Source organism: Podarcis bocagei (assembly GCF_964188305.1).
Source record: "Podarcis bocagei genome assembly, chromosome: 17".
Classification (NCBI taxonomy): domain Eukaryota; kingdom Metazoa; phylum Chordata; class Lepidosauria; order Squamata; family Lacertidae; genus Podarcis; species Podarcis bocagei.
Window position 1 is genome coordinate 28,562,046 of NC_138143.1, and position 21,491 is coordinate 28,583,536.

A 21,491-nucleotide genomic window follows, 5' to 3' on the forward strand; every position below is an offset into this window, starting at 1 on the left:
CCCATAGGACGCACACACATTTCCCCTTCATTTTTGGAGTGGAAAAAGTGCGTCCTATAGGGCGAAAAATACGGTAATCCCTCCCTTTCACTATTCTTCATAGTAATAGACAGATTGTCCTTGGTTTGCCTTATTCCATAGAAGAAAAGATAGTCCCCTTCATGTGGAAAGAGCACTTATCACACCAGGAATGGCAGGAATCACATGTGAGAAACTGATCATTTTCACTGAGCCATTAGAAAATAAAACTGCTGCCACAGAGTTGGAATGTAGAATCTTTTTTAAATCTAGACAGATTTTCAAGGGGAGGTGGTTTTATTTTGATTATGCATTTTGTGGTTTTATATTTTGATTTTATTCTGTGAACAGCCCTGAGACCTGCGGGTATAGGGCAGTATATAAATTCGATGATGATGATTATTATTATATGCTAGTATAAATACAGATATGCCTCTATCATCTCTATCAAACTCCTTTTGATAGATGCACTGACCCATTGTGCCACATTTGTGCCAGCGTAAGTCAAGTGGGATGCCATAGCTGAATATTACCCTATGACTAGAATTATGTAAAATGTGCAGATTTGCTCCATTGGCACAGAATTTACAGGACAGTCGTACCTTGGTTGTCGAACTTAATCTGTTCCGGAAGTCCATTCAACTCCCGAAACCATTCGGAAACCAAGGCACAGCTTCCGATTGGCTGCAGGAGCTTCCTGCACTCAAGCGGAAGCTGTGTGGACATTTGGCTCTGAAAAACGTTTGCAAACCGGAACACTTCCAGGTTTTCGGCTTTTGGGAGCCAAAACATACAAGCACCAAGGTGTTCAAGAACCAAGGTATGACTGTACTGTTAATTATTTCTTAGTGCAAAGGTCTGCCCAGCTTTGGATAGCTGTGTAAAACCAACTTTTCGTTCTGATGAAGAATTCAGCAAACTAAAAAACAACTTTCAGATTCCTGCTTAGCCAACAGGAGATGCTCTGCATCTCTCCTCTTTTGCCTCTCACAATCTGTGTCCCCGGGGAAAGACTTGGGCCTAACCCTGCCCTCTGCATGTGTCTCATTATGTTTCACATATGACACTTTGGAGGCATCTGTTGCTAATGACCCGCTGCTATTCTGGGAGGTGGAGTCTTCAAGAAGCCAAGCTATGTTTTGGAAAGCATAAATCAGTGGAGAGGTTTCCATTGTGTTCGCTGATTCTGCCCGTCACTTTTATTTTAGCACTGCTGTATCGTCCTACTTCTGTCACCCTTGTAATTACCCGCTCACAAATTAGTGTTTGTCTCCTAATTGCTTTTTTCCTTTATTCATTTTCTTTGCCACCAGTGCTGTGGAAATGATCTGCTGTGGCTTTATAAGTTTTGTTGGAGGGATGGCTCTGAGCACAAAGAAACATCTCACCCAGTAATTAAGCTTCCTTTGTCTCCCGAGTTTGTTCGAAAGAGAGACAGAGAGAGAAAAAGCACTCCTGCAGGCACTCAGATTTTCTGTTATTTACTAAATTACATAAAATTAAAATGGTGGCTCTTACATGATGAGAGTAGGATCAGTGACGAGTATGTACCTAGCTGTAGGGAAGACTGGTGATGTTAGAATCAGAATTTTAGAGTTGGAAGGAACCCTGAGGTTCATCTTGTGGGATGTGATACATCGGTAGCAGTCAAATACAACATTCCTTGTTTTCCTAGAGTGGACATGCAAGGGAATGTTTAGTCCAGCCAGTCGGAACTTCCTGTTTGCTCCTGAGCTGGGACCTTACTTCCTGTTGCATGTGACTAGAGGTGGGCATGACCTTACCTGTGCAGGTAACAAAAGCACAAGGCACACAGCCCTCCTCCCTCTTTTCCATCTTCCTTTTGTCATGTGAACTGCAGTGACTGCCAGTCTGCAGTCACTGGGATTATCCCCCCCCCATATGGGGTAGAACCACATACACATATTTGTAACTAAGTCTGCCTTCAGGGATCCAACTGTGAACTGAATGTGTGAGTAAACTTCTCTTATATACTTTACACAAGATTGTGGTGTGTTTATTCTTTTAAGGGGGATGTAAAGGAACTTACCAGGAAGCTAATAATGAGAGGCTTACACAAGCCTGCAACCAGTTATCCGCTTTGCATTTAAAAGGGGAATGTAAAACTCTGCTAAGTTATATAACTTGCTAGCGCAAGTTAGGCAGGATATTAATAAACAATATATCCTCTTCTGCCTCCCTGAAAATTCCCACACATCTAGCCCAACCCCCTACAATGCAGCTGCCCCATATGGGGATCAAACCTGCAACCCTGGCGTTATCAGCACCATGCTCTTACCAGCTGAGCTATCTAGGCCTGTTACAATGCACTTATTAGTGCTTGCATATTTGTAGCCATGTTTTATTAAGCCCATATGATTGCCCCAGAAAACAGTCTTTGAACGCCAAAACAATGAGAGCCACATGTACAGTGGGATTTTGCCCCCCTCTTCTCCTCTTCCTGCAACCCCTAATTCTGCTTTGGAAGAACACCCAGAAAAAGATTTAGGGGGTGCACAAGAGGAAGAGAGAGGTGGAAAGTCCCACTGAAGTAGTGAATCTCCTTCCCCCACTTAGTGCTACGTTTAATTCTACCCAGTGCTTTTTGAAGGCATTTTATATTGCTTTCGAACCACTGTGGTGCTTTCTGTAGATAAAGCCGTTCATATGCTACGTTCCTTCACAGGAATAGTGGTCCCAGGAATGTCCAAGGTGCTTTGCATGGAGTCATTGTGTGAACCCACCATTGAATGTGTCTATGCAGTATTTGCAATAAATTGTATCTATGACAGTTGGCTAACCTAATAAAAGAAGCATCACCCGGTTTCAGATCATGCAGTAGAAAAAGACTTTAAAAGTCCAGCCTGCAAGGTTGAATGCAGTGGCTGCTTCCCATGGCTGGTGTGTGTATATGTTTTGTTGCATATACAATTGCATTTCATACTCTGAGTTTTGGGGATCATCTGTTTCGGTTTCTCCCTGTTGCTCACCTATCCCAATCTTTTCTGCATCCATTCGTGATTTTTATTTCAAGCATTTTTAATAAGCTTTTTACACCCTTTTTCATTTGGGATTTAATTCTGTAAGGCCAAAGAAAATGGTATACTTCCTAATGGCACTTAAATCTTTCATTTTAAACAACCAGGACTTGTAAGAAGTCCCACAATACTTTTCGTCGGAGGGGGTGTTAGAAAAAGTGCTAGATTTGTTTGAGAAGTCCCACCTCCAGGCCTCAAGGGCCTTGGTGGCTCTTACAGAGGGAAGGCAGGTAGGCAAGCAGGCAAGTACTGTTCAGGAGAGCTAAAGAGGTCAGCTTCCTCTTGCTAGGTGCAAAGATGGAGGGAATCCAAATGAGCCCTTGAAAGTTCAGCTGTTGTGACACAACCCTGAGCACAGTCGAGGGACAAAACACTCTCAGACAGTGTGACTACCTTTGAGTTCGTTAGCTGCTCAAGCCATCAGTTCTCCTTGCTCTAGCCATCAGTTCTCCTTGCTCTAACCATCAGTTCTTTCCTATGAAAATTGTGGTATTTTTTTAAAAGTCCTGAGCAAGTTGGCCAGCATTTTAGCGCCTGTTTCACTAATGTGCACATATTTGCAAGCAGTTTTCCCTCCCGTCATGCATTTTAATATCATTTCCAGCAACATATTATTATTATTATTATTATTATTATTATTATTATTATTATTATTAATATCCCGCCCTCCCCAGCCGAAGCCGGGCTCAGGGCGGCTAACAACAATAAAACAGTTCAACAGTACAACACAACACTCTAAAATCATTCATTATAAAATTAATTCAAATCAAGCCAATGGCAACCATTGATTTGAATTAATCGATATTTATTTCTGTGCCACAATTCCCTGTTTTTGTATGTATTTTGGCATCCTTGGGTTTTGAAGGGCAGAGGCCTTTCATATCAGGAAGTGAAAACCATCAAAATGCAAACAAGTTCCAGTTTCTCCCCTATCCCTGTCTGATACAAGTTGTCTCGGGTCTCTTAAGGCCGATCTGGTTTGACTATGTTTCAGATGTACATCACGAGCACAATTAAGACGAAAAGCAGTCGACTCGCCAAGCCCGTCTTGTGCCTGGGGACTCTATGTGCTGCCTTCCTTACTGGGCTCAACCGAGTTTCTGAGTATCGAAACCACTGTTCGGACGTCATTGCAGGCTTCATCTTGGGAAGTGCAGTCGCTCTTTTCCTGGTAGGTGAATGGCTCTGGTTTATTTATTTTGCTATCCTTTCCATACTGGAAAAGCCCCATTGTCATGGTGCCCCTACATTAGGTTGCAAGGGACGCAGCTGGCGCTGTGGTCTAAATCACTGAGCTCTTGGGCTTGCCGATCAGAAGGTTGGCGGTTCAAATGCCCGCAATGGAGTGAGCTCCCGTTGCTCTGTCCCAGCTCCTGCTAACCTAGCAGTTCAAAAGCATGCCACTGCAAGTAGATAAATAGGTACCACTGTGGCGGGAAGGTAAATGGTGTTTCTGTTCGCTCTGGCTTCTGTCACAGTGTTCCATTGCGCCAGAAGCTGTTTAGTCCTGCTGGCCACATGACCCAGAAAGCTGTCTGTGGACAAATGCTGGCTCCCTCGGCCTGAAAGCGAGATGAGCGCCGCAACCCCATAGTCACCTTTGACTGGACTTAACCATCTAGGGGTCCTTTACCTTTTAGATTAGGTTGCAGTGATTCATAATTCTTACCTTTCACAAGAGCTTGGAGGCACCAAAAGAGCATTTTAAAAAAAAATTAAGATGCAGACAAACACACCTGTCCCACTGAGGCAGGCCACAGGAATGTCATAGTTCCTGGTAGTAGCCAACTTGGCAAAAGGCTCTCATGTGGCCCTACTATAAACCAGCCTGGATGAGGAAGCGTGGCGTCACTCCAAAACAAGACGTTTAGCTACTGTGTCCTGCTAACTGAGGGTCTTCCATCATTGCTGTACTGATCTGGGTTCTCTTCTTCTCCCCATCCCACAGGGAATATGCGTGGTTCATAATTTCAAAGGAACACATGGAGCTCCTTCTAAATCAAAGCCCGAAGAGCAACGAGGAATGCCCCTGATGGCGTTTCCCAGAGTGGAAAGTCCTTTGGAGACATTGAGTGCACAGGTGCTGTCTATTCTGCCCCCTTGAACCTTTTATTCATTCGGGGTAATCTGGTTTGGTTAGCCGAGCCAGACTCCTGTTGCTTCCAAAACAGAATGCCATATAATGTTAGGCTAAATCAGATCTTCTTTTCACTTGCTCCTCTGTAGCATTTGAGTACCTACATCTCCCATCCCCCCCCCCAAACAAATCACCATTACCACCTTCTCTTTGTTCCAGATAAACTGGTTGGGTGGTTTTCTGCTGTGTTTTTAACATCTTTGGTGTTAAAAATATTGCTAAAATGTTGAAAGGTAAAAAATAGTTTGGGCAATACCTTCATTTTAACTGGAGCAATCTTTCCAAAATTCTTCTCTGTCTGTTGTGAAATCCTGGAGAATGGGGCAGACTCCCTTCTGCCAGTACCTGTTACATCCTTCCAGAGAGGGAACAGGCACATACAAACTTGGAACTTTTCTTTCTTTCTTTTCTTTTCTTTTCTTTTCTTTTCTTTTCTTTTCTTTTCTTTTCTTTCTTTCTTCCCTTCCTTCCTTCCTTCCTTCCTCTCTCTCTCTCTCTCTCTCTCTCTCTTTCTTTCTTTCCTACTCCTTGGGCAGAACAATAAAAAAACCCTTTCCGCTGGCTGAGTGTTTATGTGGATTAAGCCGTGGCTTCCCTCCTTCCGGCCTTGCCAGCCTCCACCTACAGATCAATATTAGCATCAATCTGTTAATGCAAACCCTGTTTCCAACTGCTGAATGGGTGCTGGAATCGGTTCAGGATCTATTGGACCACCAAGCTTGGGCTTCACTGCTGGGCTTGGGCTCGACTGCTGGCACCAGATTTCCACCGAAATCTATGTCTCCTTTTCACTTTCCACTCCAAGCACTGTGCATCTATGGCCCCACTGCCTCATTCAATCCCACCAGGGCAGAAGCCAGAGTTAGGATTGCCCTTTAACCTAGGAAGCTGCCTCAGACCACATCAAGCCATCGGTCTGTCTCATCCAGTCCTGTCTAAGCCAGGGGTAGCTTAGTACATTTGTACATGGGTACATTTTGGCCTGAGAGCAAGATAAACCCTTTGGAAGTTACTTACCAGAGTTAGGGTTATTCATTTCCACAGTCACACAATCAATCAATCAATAGTTGAACTGGATTCCTCACAGTCACAAAAACAAATTAACCGAAAAAGCCTCAAAAACAAAAACGCAAAATAAACAGCAGAAACAAAAGTGCCAAACTTAATCCGTTCCGGAAGTCTGTTTGACTTCCAAAATGTTTGAAAACCAAGGCACAGCTTCTGATTGGTGCTGGCACCCCGGAAACAATAGCCGACAGCTGCATTGGACGTTCGGCTTCTGAAAAACGTTCAAAAACCGGAACACTTACTTCCGGGTTTTCGGCGTTTGGAAACCAAGGCGTTTGAGTACCAAGGCATTTGAAAACCAAGGTACCACTGTATCCTACATAATCTTTTGAATTGGTTTCGATTTATTTTGGCTACCTAACTTGAGTCTTGACAATCCAGACAGCATTGTATCATACTAAAAAGTATTCTGTGCTTTGTGTCCTCTCTCTTTTTTCCCATAGAATCATTCTGCCTCTATGACTGAAGTAACCTGATCTGAAAGATGGCAAAAGAAGCTATTTTTTATCGCCCTCCGGTACACAATACTCCCACAACGACACACAGTTATACTAATTGTCAAAACTGTGATGACCAGTATTATGTTATGTCTAGTTAGAAGCTAATGTTTTGTACATTTTTGTATGAGGAAGTGATGTAGCTCACCCTGGAATCCCCCCCTCCTTCCACTTTTTTGGTCAGCTTTAATATATTTATGCCAGAATTTAAGACAAAAGGGAGGAGGGGGGAACAAAAATTAAAACAAAAAAAAGCGAGAGACCTTTTCTTGTTTTAAAATGTGTTCTGAGGCACTACATCTTTGGGAATTGTTGATGTTTTGTGATATTTGTACACAGACCTTTTTCGGTTTTGTTTTATATACAATAAATTAAATGAGAATTATAATACTAATTCACTTTTAACATTTTGTTACCAGGGAAAATGCTTCCAGTAAATGAAAGGGGATAGTTTTGTTTATTGCTGGTGCAACTCTGTGGTACTTGAATGTAGTTACCCCAGAGTTTCCACAGCATGACCGGGATCTAAACCTTTAGGCTATTGATGATGAGAAATATGTATTTTCTGAGTCCTGATTCAGCATGGTAAGAACATGAGGACTAGCCTGCTGCAAAGTTTTACTCTTCCTGAATAAGTCCCATGGATGTGCACGGGAGTTGAGCACAAGAACGCTGAAGTGCATTTCAGGATTCCCATACATCTCCATGGAACTTCCTCAGGAAATTGACGCAGCAGATGCACGATTGTGAGATCTTCAGGTAGCTTCCTCCAGACTGCTTTCCTTGGGCCTGGGGTCCTCTTTATGTGCAATCCACACACTGCCTTGTGGCTTTTTTCTGTAGTCTTCGCAGCGCCTGCTCCCAACAAGGGCTCGCTCACAGGAGCCCACAGACAAATGACTCTTAAAACAAAAAATATCAATTAAAAAATAACACAGCCTTTGGAGCCGTTACCGTGGAAATTATAGAGAAAGCCCAGGTGCACACGTTCTTCTCTTGTGCATTGTCTTTAAGATTACTGCCATGGATTGCACGAATAAGTGACGGCAGTTTATGGCCAATGGCTAAATGTTAAGACCCCTAGCATGCAATGAGAATGTTGCAGGACTGAGACCTTAGTGAATTTGTTTGAGAGGGCCATTGTGCTGGGTACATTCAAATAGCCAGCACAATATTGTTCGCGTTTTTATACAGATTTTTTTTGATAGAGCCACAAGTTGGGAACGAAACCATAAAGTGTTATTGCAGTCGCAGGCCAAAGAACAATGGTCTACACAATATGCTTAAGTCCAGCTCGGAGCATATGTTTTTTTAGATATATAAAGACATGCTTCTTAAGACTTGTCTCCTAAGGAGCATAAAAACTTCATGTAGGAAACTTCACAGACATGTTCATCCAACCACAGAGTTCTACCAAATGTCCATCTTCGCTGTGAAATAGACAATGTGTGTAATCCTTCCTTTGTGGCATTTGCATGCATTTTAAAGACATGGATAACTTTGGGAGTGGCACTGACCCTTGGACCGAAATATCTCTGACCATTCGGCACACATGGAATTCGGCCCACCGCATGGTGCATCGCAAAGGGCCCCTTCCCCCCCAAAAAAAAATTGGTCTGGAAGGTTTGAAGCCATCACTGTGGTTCCACCTAGTGTTTTGTAATAGGAGGAGTGTAAATGTTTCATTGCTGCATTAGCACATCATATAACCACCTAGAAAGGAGCCTTAGGCTAATAAATTTGTGACTCTGTTCCATTGGTGCTAATATAAAGTAACACCATTCATGCTGTTGACATGAGTGGGAAATTGGATCCTAGCAACGTGTCACACTTAACCATGTGGGTAGCAACCCGGCTGTGGCTGTTCAGACCTCTGGAAGCTTCCTGCCTACGAGTAACGAAAGCTAGAGGGACTTTAAGCCCTAAAGAGAAGGAAGAGTTTATGGCCACACTTCTTCCTAGCGCTGGCTGCCTTCGCGTGGCAGTTTATTCTGCTTCCCCGAGGTTTCCCTGATCTTTAGTTTCCACATGGTACGTGAGCTTTCACACAACAGTAAAAGCCCACTCTGGAAATCTAGTGGAAGTTTAGCGATCATTTCCATGTCCAGGGGGAGGGGGGAATCCTCTTGCAACCCCACTAACCCAGAAATTGCGGGGAGTCAAATGATTAAATTTGGGGCAGTATACCAGCATGCAGTTCTTTCCTGCCAGTTTTACAGGTGGATCACAGGGAAACCAAAGCAGGCATATGCAAAAAGGATGAGGGAGTGTTGACGTTGTCCAACGACGTTTGCTGTTGTGTCACACCACAGCCACTGGTTTGAATGAAATTTGGTATGACGCGCCAGTCAAAAATCCAACATTCTGTAGTGCAACAGTAGGAAAGAGACATTAGAAAACGGACAGAAGCTGTAGCATTAGGGAAACTAACACAATTAATATCCTCCCACATCTGAATGCCCCCGTTGTCATCTCTTGTTATCTCTTGCAACTCATCTTCTCTGCTCCTCCCCCTCCCCACTATTCAGGAATATTTGTGGCCAGATAAATGGAGATGACAAGAGGCCAAAAAAGCCCAACCACTGACTTCTCTTCAGCTGTGAAGGCGGCTACACAGGCGCTGCAGCTTTCCTTGCTTGTAGGGAGGGAGCCTTCAAAACTCTCACCAGGCGTAACTTGGCTGCTTCATACATGGTAATTATAATAATGTGTGTGACCCAGTTCTTAAATCCTAATATATCTGGGCATGCCTTTCCCATAGAAGTGCCTGCCTAGTCATCGTAAGAACAGGCAATGTCTACCTTCCGTGAGTCCTACCGTGATGCATTTGTATCCAAAACTGGTTTTCCACTTTGCACAGTATTATTGTTAACAGAGTAAAAGAATGCAAAAGGGGCCAGTTTGCTGGTCGATCTTCTTTGTCCTAGGGCTTTCCTGCTGCATCTCATTTATTTTCTATAGCATGGTGATATCCAATAGAGTGTTTCCTTTGAGGAATGGAGCCTCTCTTCTGTACTTTTGCTGAAATGTCTACCATGTTGGTTCTTGGGTTTTTGTATAAACTTTTTTTCCAAAAGAGATTGAAGAAAAAAAATACCTTATCACAAAACTCTTTGCATCAGGGCTTTGTCATTTGTTCTAGGAGTCGGGAGGGAAATATTTATTGGGTACCTTGTTGTACAGCCACATCACTTGGCTTTCCAGAATGTAGTCACTAGTGACTTGGGATCTCCTAGCTCATTGCAAGCATCGTCATTGTAAACTGCTTTGAGATGATGATGATGATGATTTATTATTATTATTAAATTTATATCCTGCCCTTCATCAAAAAAATCTCAGGGAGGTTCACAGAATAAAATGAAAGATAAAACACAGTAAATAATTAAACCAAAACAGCAAAACAATAACCCCCCCCCCTTCCCACAGATACATTTAAAAGGCTGTAGGATATTAATCAGCCAAAGGCTGGTTTTCACCTGGAGCCTAAAAATACATAATAAAGGTGCCAGGCAAACCTTGAGGAGAGCATCTCACAAATGGAGAGCCATTACACAAAAGGCCCGTTCTTGTGTTGCCACCGCCAAACCTCACGTGGGCCTGAGATGATGAACACAGAGTCTGGTTTATACAGGGAGAGGCAGTCCTTGAGGTATTGCGGTCCTGAGCAATATTCTATAATCAAGCAGTATATATATTTAAAAAAAGGACACCCCATTTTTTTTCTTATGACCTTCCACGATTTTGGGCTGCACTTTTTGGGGGCATGGCTCCCAAAGAAACTTGTTTTGGAACGCTGCACAAGATTGCTGCCCCCCAAAAAGAGGGTCGTTGGGGGCAGCGATCTTGCGTGGCACCCCTAAACATGCATTTTTGGGCACTGTGCCCCAAAAAAGCGCTTTTTGATGGGCACAATCTAGTATGGGTTGCATAACTCACATGCGAGTATAGTCCCAAAAGGTGGTGTTGTGGTTTGAGGCATGATGGGTATTGTAGTCCAACATCTGGAGACCGAAATATCAGGAAGACTGATCTAGTCTCAACAGGAGGACTATTTCAACTTGGGAGTGTCTGCCAACCTTTTTATATATTCCTCGTGCGTTCAGTGTCCGTCTGAAGATACAGAGGAATATCAGTCATATGTGGACAGTCACCAAGTTTAGTATACTGTTCCCTGGCTGGCCAGGCAAATGCCCCCCACAGCTACGAGCCGAACTAGGCAGTACATACAGACACATGTCACATTGCCACAAGCAATCTCAAGAGGAGACAGTCGGGAGCAATGGAGTAACGAAGAAAGTGGGCTTTCCTGGAGCAGCTTCTGTCTCTTGGGGTAATGTATACATCTGTACAGTGCACAGTTTCATGCTCACATGGGGGGCAAAAAGACAATCTGTTAGTGCTTAACTCCCACATTGGTCTCCAGATGTATACAGTCTCTACGAAAAGGCTCTTTTTAGCTCAGGAATAGAGAACGTGCCCTACAGACATTTTTGGATTCTCAGTGCCCATCAGTTCCAGCCACCGTGGCCAATGATGAAGGTCTAAACCACTGAGCCTCTTAGGCTTGGTGATCAGAAGGTCAGCGGTTCGAATCCCCACAACGAGATGAGCTCCCGTTGCTCTGTCCCAGCTCTTGCCAACCTAGCAGTTCAAAAGCACACCAGTGCAAGTAGGTAAATAGGTACCACTGCAGCGGGAAGGTAAACGGCGTTTCCATGCGCTCTGGTTTCCGTCAGTGTTGCGTTGTGCCAGAAGTGGTTTGATCATGCTGGCCACATGACCCAAAAAGCTGTCTGCAGACAAATGCCGGCTCACTCGGCCTGATAGCGAGATGAGCGCCACAACCCCATAGTCACCTTTGAATGGACTTAACCGTCCAGGGGTCCTTTACCTTTTTTTACCTTGTTCAATAACCTCTGGAGGGCCACCCTGATTTAGCTCCCATCCTCAATAGCTTTGTGATAGTTGACCGCCTCTGCTGGACATTTGAGGACTTCTGATTTTGTAATTTATCAATCTCCTTCCTTCTCAGAACAAATCACGAAATTGGCCAAAGGGTCGTCTAGTCTGACCCCCTGAATGGGTGAAGAAGGGTTAGTCCAGCTTCTGGACTCACAGCTGTCCATGGAGACATAGGTCAATTCTGTGTCCAGGGCAGCTGTTTATCAGCTCCATCTGGTATGCAGGCTGAGACCCTACCTGCCCACGGAGTGTCTCGCCAGAGTGGTGTATGTTCTGATTATCTCTCGCTTGGACTACTGCAATGTGCTCTATGTGGGGCTACCTTTGAAGGTGACCCGGAAACTACAATTAATCCAGAATGCAGCAGCTAGACTGGTGACTGGGAGTGGCTGCCGAGACCATATAACACCGGTCTTGAAAGACCTACACTGGCTCCCAGTACGTTTTTGAGCACAATTCAAAGTATTGGTGCTGACCTTTAAACTCCTAAACGGCCTCGATCCAGTATACCTGAAGGAGCGTCTCCACCTCCATCGTTCTGCCCGGACACTGAGGTCCAGCGCCGAGGGCCTTCTGGCGGTTCCCTCGTTGCGAGAAGCCAAGTTACAGGGAACCAGGCAGAGTGCCTTTCGGTAGTGGCGCCTGCCCTGTGGAACACCCTCCCACCAGATGTCAAAGAGAAAAAGAACTACCAAACTTTTAGAAGACATCTAAAGGCAGCCCTGTTTAGGGAAGCTTTTAATGTTTAATAGGTTATAGTATTTTAGTGTTTTGTTGGAAGCCGCCCAGAGTGGCTGGGGGGACCCAGGCAGATGGGCGGGGTATAAATAATAAATTATTATTATTGTTATTATTATTATTCCGAACTAACACATATTCAGAGCCTGCTAATTTGGTTTGGGCTGAAGTGAAGATGCGAGATATTTCTGGACCTCTCTCCATGCATGTTCTTGGGCTGCTGCATGGGCCAGGGCTTCCCTGATCCATAACACAGAGAGAGGTAAAAAGGGGGACCAGGAATGGTAGCAGAATGGTGAGCCCAGAGACTCCAGCAAGCATCCTGCTCCCGGATAGGAGAGAAGGGCGCAGTGTGTTTTCCCATGCTTCCTCATCTTCATGCCTTCCATGGCACAGGCCTTGCTGTTGAAGTTCCTGTTGCTTTCTCCCACAATGAAAATGATGTTACCTTGGGCTTTTTCCACAGGCAGGACACTGCCCTGGTGTTCCTCTGCGTGCGTGTCAAATGTGCCTCACACACTCAGATTTGTAAGTGATAGGCAGGATGCAGATATCCCGGTAGCAAAGCATGGATCCATTGATGGCATTGGTCCCATTGATGACAACAGTACCTCAGATCGGCGGCAGGAATACCGACATGGCCAGTGCGATTTCTGCCCCTTTGCATATTGGCACTATACCGATTCCAGGAAAGGGCGGGGATTGGAAAAATCACAGAAATTGTGCATGTTGAATGAAAGGATATCCAGCCTCAATGGGCTGGTAAAGGAAGAGGACAATTGCATCTTATATGCCATGTTTTGAGACGCGGGTGGCGCTGTGGGTTAAACCACAGAACCTAGGACTTGCCGATCAGAAGGTCGACAGTTCGAATCCCCACGATGGGGTGAGCTCCCGTTGCTCGGTCCCTGCTCCTGCCAACCCAGCAGTTCAAAAGCACGCCAAAGTGCAAGTAAACAAATAGGTACCGCTCCAGCGGGAAGGTAAATGGCATTTCCATGCGCTGCTCTGGTTCGCCAGAAGCGGCTTAGTCATGCTGGCCACATGACCCGGAAGCTGTACGCCGGCTCCCTCGGCTAATAAAGCGAGATGAGCGCCGCAACCCAAGTCGGCCACAACTGGACCTAATGGTCAGGGGTCCCTTTACCTTTACCTATGCCATGTTTTAAACCAGGGGTGGATAATTTGGGTCCCCTGCTCAACATTTCCCTTTCCATGGAAAACATCGAGCACACAACTTAGCTACAGACCCTTCTCCCTGAGCACTAAGCTACACGGTGACATCGACAAAAACACAGCCAGGGAGATGCAGGATGGAAATGTAAGTTGGCATCTACTATGCACACCTCAAAGTTTGATGCTGACATGATAGCTCCTCATCTGTAGAGAGTCCTTTTGATTTTAGCTAGGAGGGCACTCCCCTATCTGCAATCTGAGATGGAACATGCCAGGAAGGACTGTACCACATGTTGCTTCTGCATGTTTGAACTCGACCATCTCTTAATCCTGGCAAATAAACACTTATTTTTGTTGTTGTTACAGAAATGTCCCTACTATTTCAGTAGTCAGAACGCTTAATATCCTAAACCAGTGTTTTTCAACCTTTTTTGGGCAAAGGCACACTTGTTCCATGAAAAAAATCACGAGGCACACCCACCACTGTGTGCGGAGAGGGAGATGTCAGAGCCCCGCTGCTCTCTATGGGGAATCGGATGGATGGAAAATAGGGTGGACACAGTCCAGCGCCCGCCTAGTGGGTGAAAATTTGACTTTTTTTTAAAAAAAAAAATCTTTCGGATTTTTCAATTTTTCCCACGGCACACCAGGCAACATCTCGCGGCACACTAGTGTGCCGCGGAACAGTGGTTGAAAAACACTGTCCTAAACAATATTAAGTAATTAAAATCCTTAAAAATTTTATTCTCCTATTCCCTCCTTGTCCCTTTTTTTGGATTGTAAGCTTGTGGATAGAGAGCGTCTAATTTTGATTTTATGTAAGCCGCTCTGGGAGCCTTTGGCTGAAGAGCGGGGAACAAATACTATAAAAACAAAAAAGTCTACGGCCCCAAATATCTGAAAGACTGCCTCCTTCCTTTCAAACACTCTCAGGTATTGAAGATCAGCAGGTGTAAGCGGGCATCTTGTGGTTACCACCACTCTCAGAAATGTGAGAAATGGTGGCCTGAGAGAGTGTTTTCTCTTTGGCAGACACTAAGCTGTGGAATAGTGTTTCTGTGATAGACTCAAAACACGCCTTTTTACCTAGAGTTTGACACTACACACACGAACACAAGGATCTTCTGAATGGAAATTCTTTTAAATAGTTTTAGTATTAATTACGCATTTTATTGTTGTAACCCACCCTGGGACACTGTGGTGAAGGAAGGGCAAGAAATCCAATCAACAACCACAACAACCAGAAAGCATAGTCATTGAATGAGTGTTAACTGATTCAGAAAACAACAGAGAAGGAAAAGCATTCAGCGTTGTGCTGATAAAGAGATCCAAGCATACCAATTTCAAAGGAATTTGACCCAATAATGCCATTTGGCTTGATGCACTTTGCCTGTTTTTTTGGATGTTTGGACCGTCGGATGTTTTGAAAGAAATTCTGCAGCTTCCTCAAAATATTTCAGAGCCACCACACCCAGAAAACTGGGTAGGTCTTCGTAAAGCAAAATACACCAGGGCCACTGCTGCAAATCCACAGGTGGCAAGAGGGCTGGCCTGAAATTCAGTCACTCCACTAAGGTCACCAAAAAGGTCAATGACTCCTGGAAAAAAAAGGTCCTTGACCTTGCCCTGCGGATGACAAGAAAGGTTGCGATGAAAATCAGAGGGGGAGGAAAAAAGAAATGAAGAACTGAGGAGGAGTGGTGGGTGGGAGGCTATTTCTATGCACTTTAAGGGTTGGTATTCAAATTAAAATTAAACACCAAATAGTTCCAGAATAGCCATTGCCCCTCTTCATTTCCTTCTGAGAAAAAAATGCTGGTGGCCTCTCCATGATACTACCTGTTTATTTACAAATATATGCATTGGGTAAGGAATAGCCAGCAAACCTCTGACTAGACAGTCGATAGTAATAAATTTATCACAAAAAAAGGACTGGAAACGGCTAAGGCAGAACAGGAAAAGGTTAAGATACCAAAATGGGGTGGAGAAACCCCACTAAGAGGGAAAGTTGCAGTATTTGGGACTTCTTTAGTTTATAGAACAGGTGTGAAAGGCTGGTTCTAGACACATCAAAAAAGCATTTCAGGAAAACACATTGTAAACTTCATAATGGGAAATTACATTGACGGAAGATGGGACTCCACAGCACCATCTGGTGTTGCAGTGTTATAACGCATATAAAACGCTTTTTCGTTGCTAATGTAGCCGAGTCTAGTCGCATCTGGCTGGCCACTGTCGTAACAGGATACTAGAGGGACCACGGACCTCATCCACCAGTCCCTTCCTACATTCTTAACCCCCCTTTGACATTTCAAACAAATCGAGTTTTCCTGTTCATATCTGAATTTGGGAAATTGCGGTTTACACCAAATCAGAATTATAACAAACTGGGGTAAGGTTGCCGTTTCAGGTCTTAAGTTGGTTTAACGGAAATGGTTCCCTGAATTTGGCTGCAATGTGAAACCGGTTCGATGCAACTTGGAACAAAGTTGAAAGCTTGAGAGAACTTCTTTGCTGCCAGTATAGAGGATGAGCAAGTCAATTTCCCTTGGTCTCTTGACCCAAGTGGCCAGTTTTTAATTATGCAGCAGCTTTAATGGGATTCTTCTACTGTGGATTTTAATTATGAACATTTGTATTTTAATGCTTATGTAACTGGTTTCATAACTGTCAACCACTTAGCATGAAATGGTATGTAAAGTTAATGTAAAGTTAATAACTATCATAATAAGGGTCACTGTGGCACATTCTTGTGAAGTGATACTAGGGTTTCTCAGAATGTCACAGGTGGCTCTTCTGTCTTTGCTGCCACAGCAGCAGAACACAATTGTCCTTACTGAATCTCTCCTACTTGAATGTTAGGTAAAGGTAAAGGGACCCCTGACCATTAGGTCCAATCATGGCCGACTCTGGGGTTGCGGCCCTCATCTCGCTTTATTGGCCGAGGGAGCCAGCGTACAGCTTCCGGGTCATGTGGCCAGAATGACTAAGCCGCTTCTGTCGAACCAGAGCAGTGCACAGAAACGCTGTTTATCTTCCCGCCAGAGCGCTACCTATTTATCTACTTGCACTTTGGCGTGCTTTCGAACTGCTAGGTTGGCAGGAGCAGGGACCAAGCAACGGGAGCTCACCCCGTCACGGAGATTCGAACCACCGACCTTCTGATCAGCAAGTTCTAGGCTCTGTGATTTAACTCACAGCGCCACCCGCGTCCCCTACTTGAATTTTAGTTAAGCGTATTTTTGCATTTGCTCACAGAAATTTTGTGGCACAGTGGGAAGTGTATCTGGCTGTTAATCAGCTGGTTGGTGGTTCGAGCCCCTCAAGGGATGGCTGTGGATAGGATTCCAAAGCCACTAGAATGCCTATATTAGACAAATTCAATTGAATAATATATTACAAAGTGTCTATGTTTATATGATGTAGAGCTACGCACAGATGATGAAGCCCCTTGGGGTGAAACAGGGGAATATCCAGGAATCCTTGTCTTGTCTGCCTGTGCCAGCATCTACCAGTGCCAGTTTCTTATGTCTACCAACTTATCATCATCATTAGACACTTAGAAGACTATTACATGGTACTCTCTGTCAGATAGAAATATACAAGAGAAGATGAAGAAATTTAAAATTAATGTACTACAGGACTGTCAAGGATATTGCTTCACTTTCTAACTGGATATATGCAGAGTGCCCTATGTGAAAAGTACCTGTGAATTGAGTTGTATTCAAACCATGTCCAGTCACTGCAAAACAACAAAATAGATAACTCTTGAGCAACTCATGCATACTTCTCACGTTAGATGGAGACAACCAGTTTTAAGGCTGCATAAACCTCAGGAAAACTTCACCCACACAGAGCAAATGGCAGTCACCCAAAATGTTGCTGAGCAGTTACACAGACATATATATGGAGACTGGTTGTGACAATTTTATTTTCTTAACAACTATTCCCATCACTTTCTTCATTACCTGTCTTTCCTGATTATTTTTAATCAAGCTATTGACACACAAAATTATGTGGACAAAATGGCTTAGCATGCACAACTGCTTGCTGATATCTATTTCTCCTCTTCGCTTTCAAACAAGAGAAGGTTACCAACTGAAAGAGAGATGGGGGTCCAATGTTTATCATTTACTTCAACAGCAACCAGCCTGATACTTGCACATCTCTCTCACCAAGTCACTATTGCAACTGAACATTTGTAAAGAGGAAGTAAACCACTCTGGAAATGTGGCAAAATAAAATAAAAATCCTATCTGTGCCCATGGTGATGCTGCTATACAGATAAGAGTTCAGAACGGTGTTTTCATCCTGTTTCTCCACAGCTCAGTACTGCCATCGGATCTTCAAGTTTGAGGGCAGCTGCTGCGTGCTTAACTCATCAAACTTTGATATGTCTTTCACAGGCGTGCTGTAGAAAGCCAAGACATCTCTGGCGCTCTTCATTTGGTGGAGTTGGGAATTAGGGACAGCACGGCCTAGATCTGTCGCCAGCTGTGCCAACAGAAGATATTTTAAACGACTATGTCCCAATGATGCCTCTTGCCAGTCCTTGGAGACCGAGGATCCAAATATCTCTTTGATGCGAGACTGTAGGCGAGACTGGAGATCCTCAGGAGGGAGGTATTTTTTGCTTCGCGGTGGAGGACAAACCAGGGCTGGCTCCTCTTTCACCGGCTCTGCTGCCTCTGGGTCGCCTCCTGTCTCCTTGCTGAAAGGAGGCAGAAGACCGCTTTTTTAACAGTGTTAAATATTTATATATTGTCATCTACGAACAAGGGATTTACGCTATAGCCCGAAATCCCTGCACACACTAGCCTTATTATGAATATGAGACTCTTCTCAGCCTAAGAACGACCGACTGCATACCTCCGTATGAATGTGAACCCAGGACTCCCATGTCCAGTTCTTAGACTATATGTTACACTAAAACACCTCTGTTTAGGTAGGAACATCTTGCAGGACATCTCTGGGAGAAGAAAAGTCTAAGGAGTAAACCCTACACAAGTCCAGAGTGGAATCCCTAAGGTAGTTGGATGGTGCCTAGTATACCTCCTTCCAGCAACTCCTGCAGCCAAGCTAGTGCCAAACGTATTGTTCTGCTTTCCTTTGTAGCACATCAGCAATGCTGAGAAGGGGGTCTTGTTTTCTGGGCAGCCCAGGACCCCCATACACACTGACCAGGCAGAGAGGAAGTCTCCATTGTCTCTTGAGACAGACAGATGCCAACAATAGTTTAGGTAGGGGTTGATAGCAAACCCTCCATGTGTCCCTATTTGATTCCAGAATGCCCTGCCTTTCCATAGGACCTCCCTATTTTCATCAGAGAAATGTTGAAGGATGTGGACTTATGCGACCCCCGAGCCAAGGAGATAAGTAACTATAAAACTTTTAGAAGACATCTGAAGGCAGCCCTGTATAGGGAAGTTTCCTAATATTTAATGTTTTATTATGTTTTTATATATGCTGGAAGCCGCCCAGAGTGGCTGGGGCAACCCCGTCGGATGGGCTGAGTATAAATAATAACCTTATTAACATTATGCAATAGGAGGACGTTCCTATTGTTATCGGAGAAATGACGAGAGGGCGTGCGATACGTTTCCTCCTCCTGTGCAATCCCAAACAGTTCAAGCTTCCCATTGCATTTAAAAAAACCCTTTTAAGCCTTCGGGTTCACAAAGGCGTGGAGACAAGAAATTCGGGGGAAACTGCCCACTGGGGCTGAGCCAAAATAACTGAAACAGGCACTTAATCGAATGCAAGAAGCCTGAAGGCCGGTTAAAGGAAACCCCGAGTTAGAATCATAGAATTTTTTGGAATGGGATCCGAGAGTCATCTAGTCCAACCCCCTGCAATCCTGCCCACAGCCCCCCCCCCCGGGTGGGCTCGAAACCCCCATCCCTCCCGAGGGGAGCCTCTCGCGCCTCCTGCGCCAACTACCTCACCTCACGCCTCCCCACAGCGCCCTGCGTGGAGGGAAGCCGACGACCCGCCTGACGACCCGCAGAGCACCCGCGGAAGCCGCCATTTCGGAACACGGTCGTAGAACGACGCCCTCCTGGGGGCAAATGAAGCCAAACGGAAGCTGGGAAGGGAGGACGAACTTCCCGGAGCCCGCTGCATCATGGGATGAGGAGGATTTACTTTCCCTCCCGCCTCTCATTCGCGAGTCTCTGCCTCGCTGAGGCTTGTGGGATTTGTAGTTTAAGGTATGGAGGGAGGTGTCAAGTAGGGCTCGTGTGATTGGCTGGGCTGGCTCTGGTTGCCGCAGCAACCGGAGAAACCGGTCTCCCCACCACCTGTAAAGTGAATAAAAATGAGAAACGCACATTGCCCATCCTCAGGGATGGAGGGGATTTCTCCCATTCCACTCATCGAAATAATTGATCTGATGCTGGGATTTGCCCATTTCAGCACTGTGCCTACTTTAAAAATAAAAAATAAAAATAAAAACCCTGTTGCCACCAAAATCAGTAGGGGGCTAGGGAACAGAGGCAGATCAGTCCCACTGAATTGGAGGTTAGGCACAATGGTGCTGGGATAGCTTAGTCGGTAGAGCCTAAGGCTTTTAATCTCATGGTTTTGCATTTGAGCCCCATGTTGGACATAAGATTCCTGCACTGCAGAGGGCTGGACTAGATGACCCTTATGATCCCTTCCAACTATGATTCTATGAAAAGACAAGAATATTCGCTCAGGAAGAGCTAATTTCAAATACCTCTGCAGCTCAACAGGTGGCCAGTCGTTATATCTGAAAGGGTTGTTGTGAGAATAAGATGAAGAAGCCCCGTGTAAAAAGGTAAAGGACCCCTGGACAGTTAAGTCCAGTCAAAGGTGACTATGGGGTTGCGGCACTCATCTCGCTTTCAGGCTGAGGGAACCGGCGTTTGTCCACAGACAGCTTTCTGGGTCATGTGGCCAGCATGACTAAACTGCTTCTGGCACAACGGGACACTGACAAAAAACCATAGCGCATGGAAACACCATTTACCTTCCCGCCACAGCGGTACCTATTTATCTACTTGCACTGGCGTGCTTTCAAACTGCTACGTTAGCAGGAGTTGGGACAGAGCAATGGGAGTTCAACCCATCGCAGGGATTCAAACCACCAACCTTCTGATGGGCACCCCAAGAGGCTCAGTGGTTTAGACCATAGTGCCCTCCATGTCCATGTAAGCCCCATGTAAGCTGTTCTGAGCTGGTTGGAAGAAAGAAAGGTGGGGTGCAAATATTGCAAAGTGCTCTTACTCTTTTACCTGTTATCTTATATCTTGCTCCCTCTTTTATCTGTTAGGAAATTGCTGGCTGTTGATACTGATGATATGGCTAGGTGTCAAACCTTACATACAGGGAAAGAGAGATGGCAGAAAAGCAGGCAGAGGTGATGGTTCTCCATTGATCCGAAAGCCCAAGGAAACCTCCTTCAATGAGTCATATGCAAGACATGCCATGCTGGCCTCACTTTCAATTGGTTTCAAAGCAGCACTGCCAAGTGCTTGGGGCTTGTGAATACTGGCTCCCTAAAAAGAGCTCTCTTTTTCTAACTCCCGCTCGAATATAGCAAGAGCCTGGAAGTCAATTGCATACCAGTTGCACAATTATAGTTGGGACTTCTTCAATAAGTGATGGGAAACATGCCCAAAAGTTTGGGCTAACCCTTGCTTTGATGCAATGTCATTTAATCCCTCCACATGCAAATCAGAGGGAATGCTTGTGATGATCCCACAGGGTCCCCAGACATTTCACCGTCTATTGATCCCTGTGCCACCACTTTATTTCTCGCTGCCACTACACAGGCCCTACCTGGTTGAATACTGAGTCCAGTCAGGGTTAAATTGGAACATAAACTTCTGTTTA

General features: G+C 44.8%; 3 protein-coding genes across 6 annotated transcripts in view; 1 reads left to right on the plus strand and 2 right to left on the minus strand.

The window, feature by feature from the left end:
• Window positions 1-9,670, plus strand: part of PLPPR1 (phospholipid phosphatase related 1) — a 164,113-nt gene extending 154,443 nt beyond the window's left edge. For all 4 annotated transcript variants that reach the window (XM_081176863.1, XM_081176864.1, XM_081176861.1 and 1 more), the window contains exons 6-8: window positions 4,051-4,227; window positions 5,005-5,136; window positions 6,705-9,670. In XM_081176863.1, coding sequence (XP_081032989.1) covers window positions 4,051-4,227; window positions 5,005-5,136; window positions 6,705-6,737 — 342 coding nt within the window. In that variant the 3' untranslated portion in view covers window positions 6,738-9,670. The remainder of the gene's footprint in view (window positions 1-4,050; window positions 4,228-5,004; window positions 5,137-6,704) is intronic.
• A 2,927-nt stretch (window positions 9,671-12,597) lies between these two features.
• BAAT (bile acid-CoA:amino acid N-acyltransferase) lies at window positions 12,598-15,380 on the minus strand (the record flags this gene model as incomplete). Its single annotated transcript, XM_081175964.1, is given in 6 exon segments — window positions 12,598-12,636; window positions 12,638-12,971; window positions 12,973-13,070; window positions 13,074-13,136; window positions 14,993-15,130; window positions 15,132-15,380. Coding segments are annotated over 6 exon segments (921 nt in total), but the record flags the coding sequence as incomplete, so codon positions are not given.
• Window positions 15,381-17,539: 2,159 nt separating this feature from the next.
• Window positions 17,540-19,812, minus strand: MRPL50 (mitochondrial ribosomal protein L50). Its single transcript, XM_081176988.1, has 2 exons — window positions 19,580-19,812; window positions 17,540-18,345 (listed from the first exon to the last, which is right to left on the minus strand). The coding sequence occupies exons 1-2, from the start codon at window positions 19,795-19,797 to the stop codon at window positions 17,961-17,963; spliced, it is 603 nt and encodes a 200-aa protein (XP_081033114.1). The 5' UTR covers window positions 19,798-19,812; the 3' UTR covers window positions 17,540-17,960.
• Between the last annotated feature and the right edge of the window lie 1,679 nt (window positions 19,813-21,491).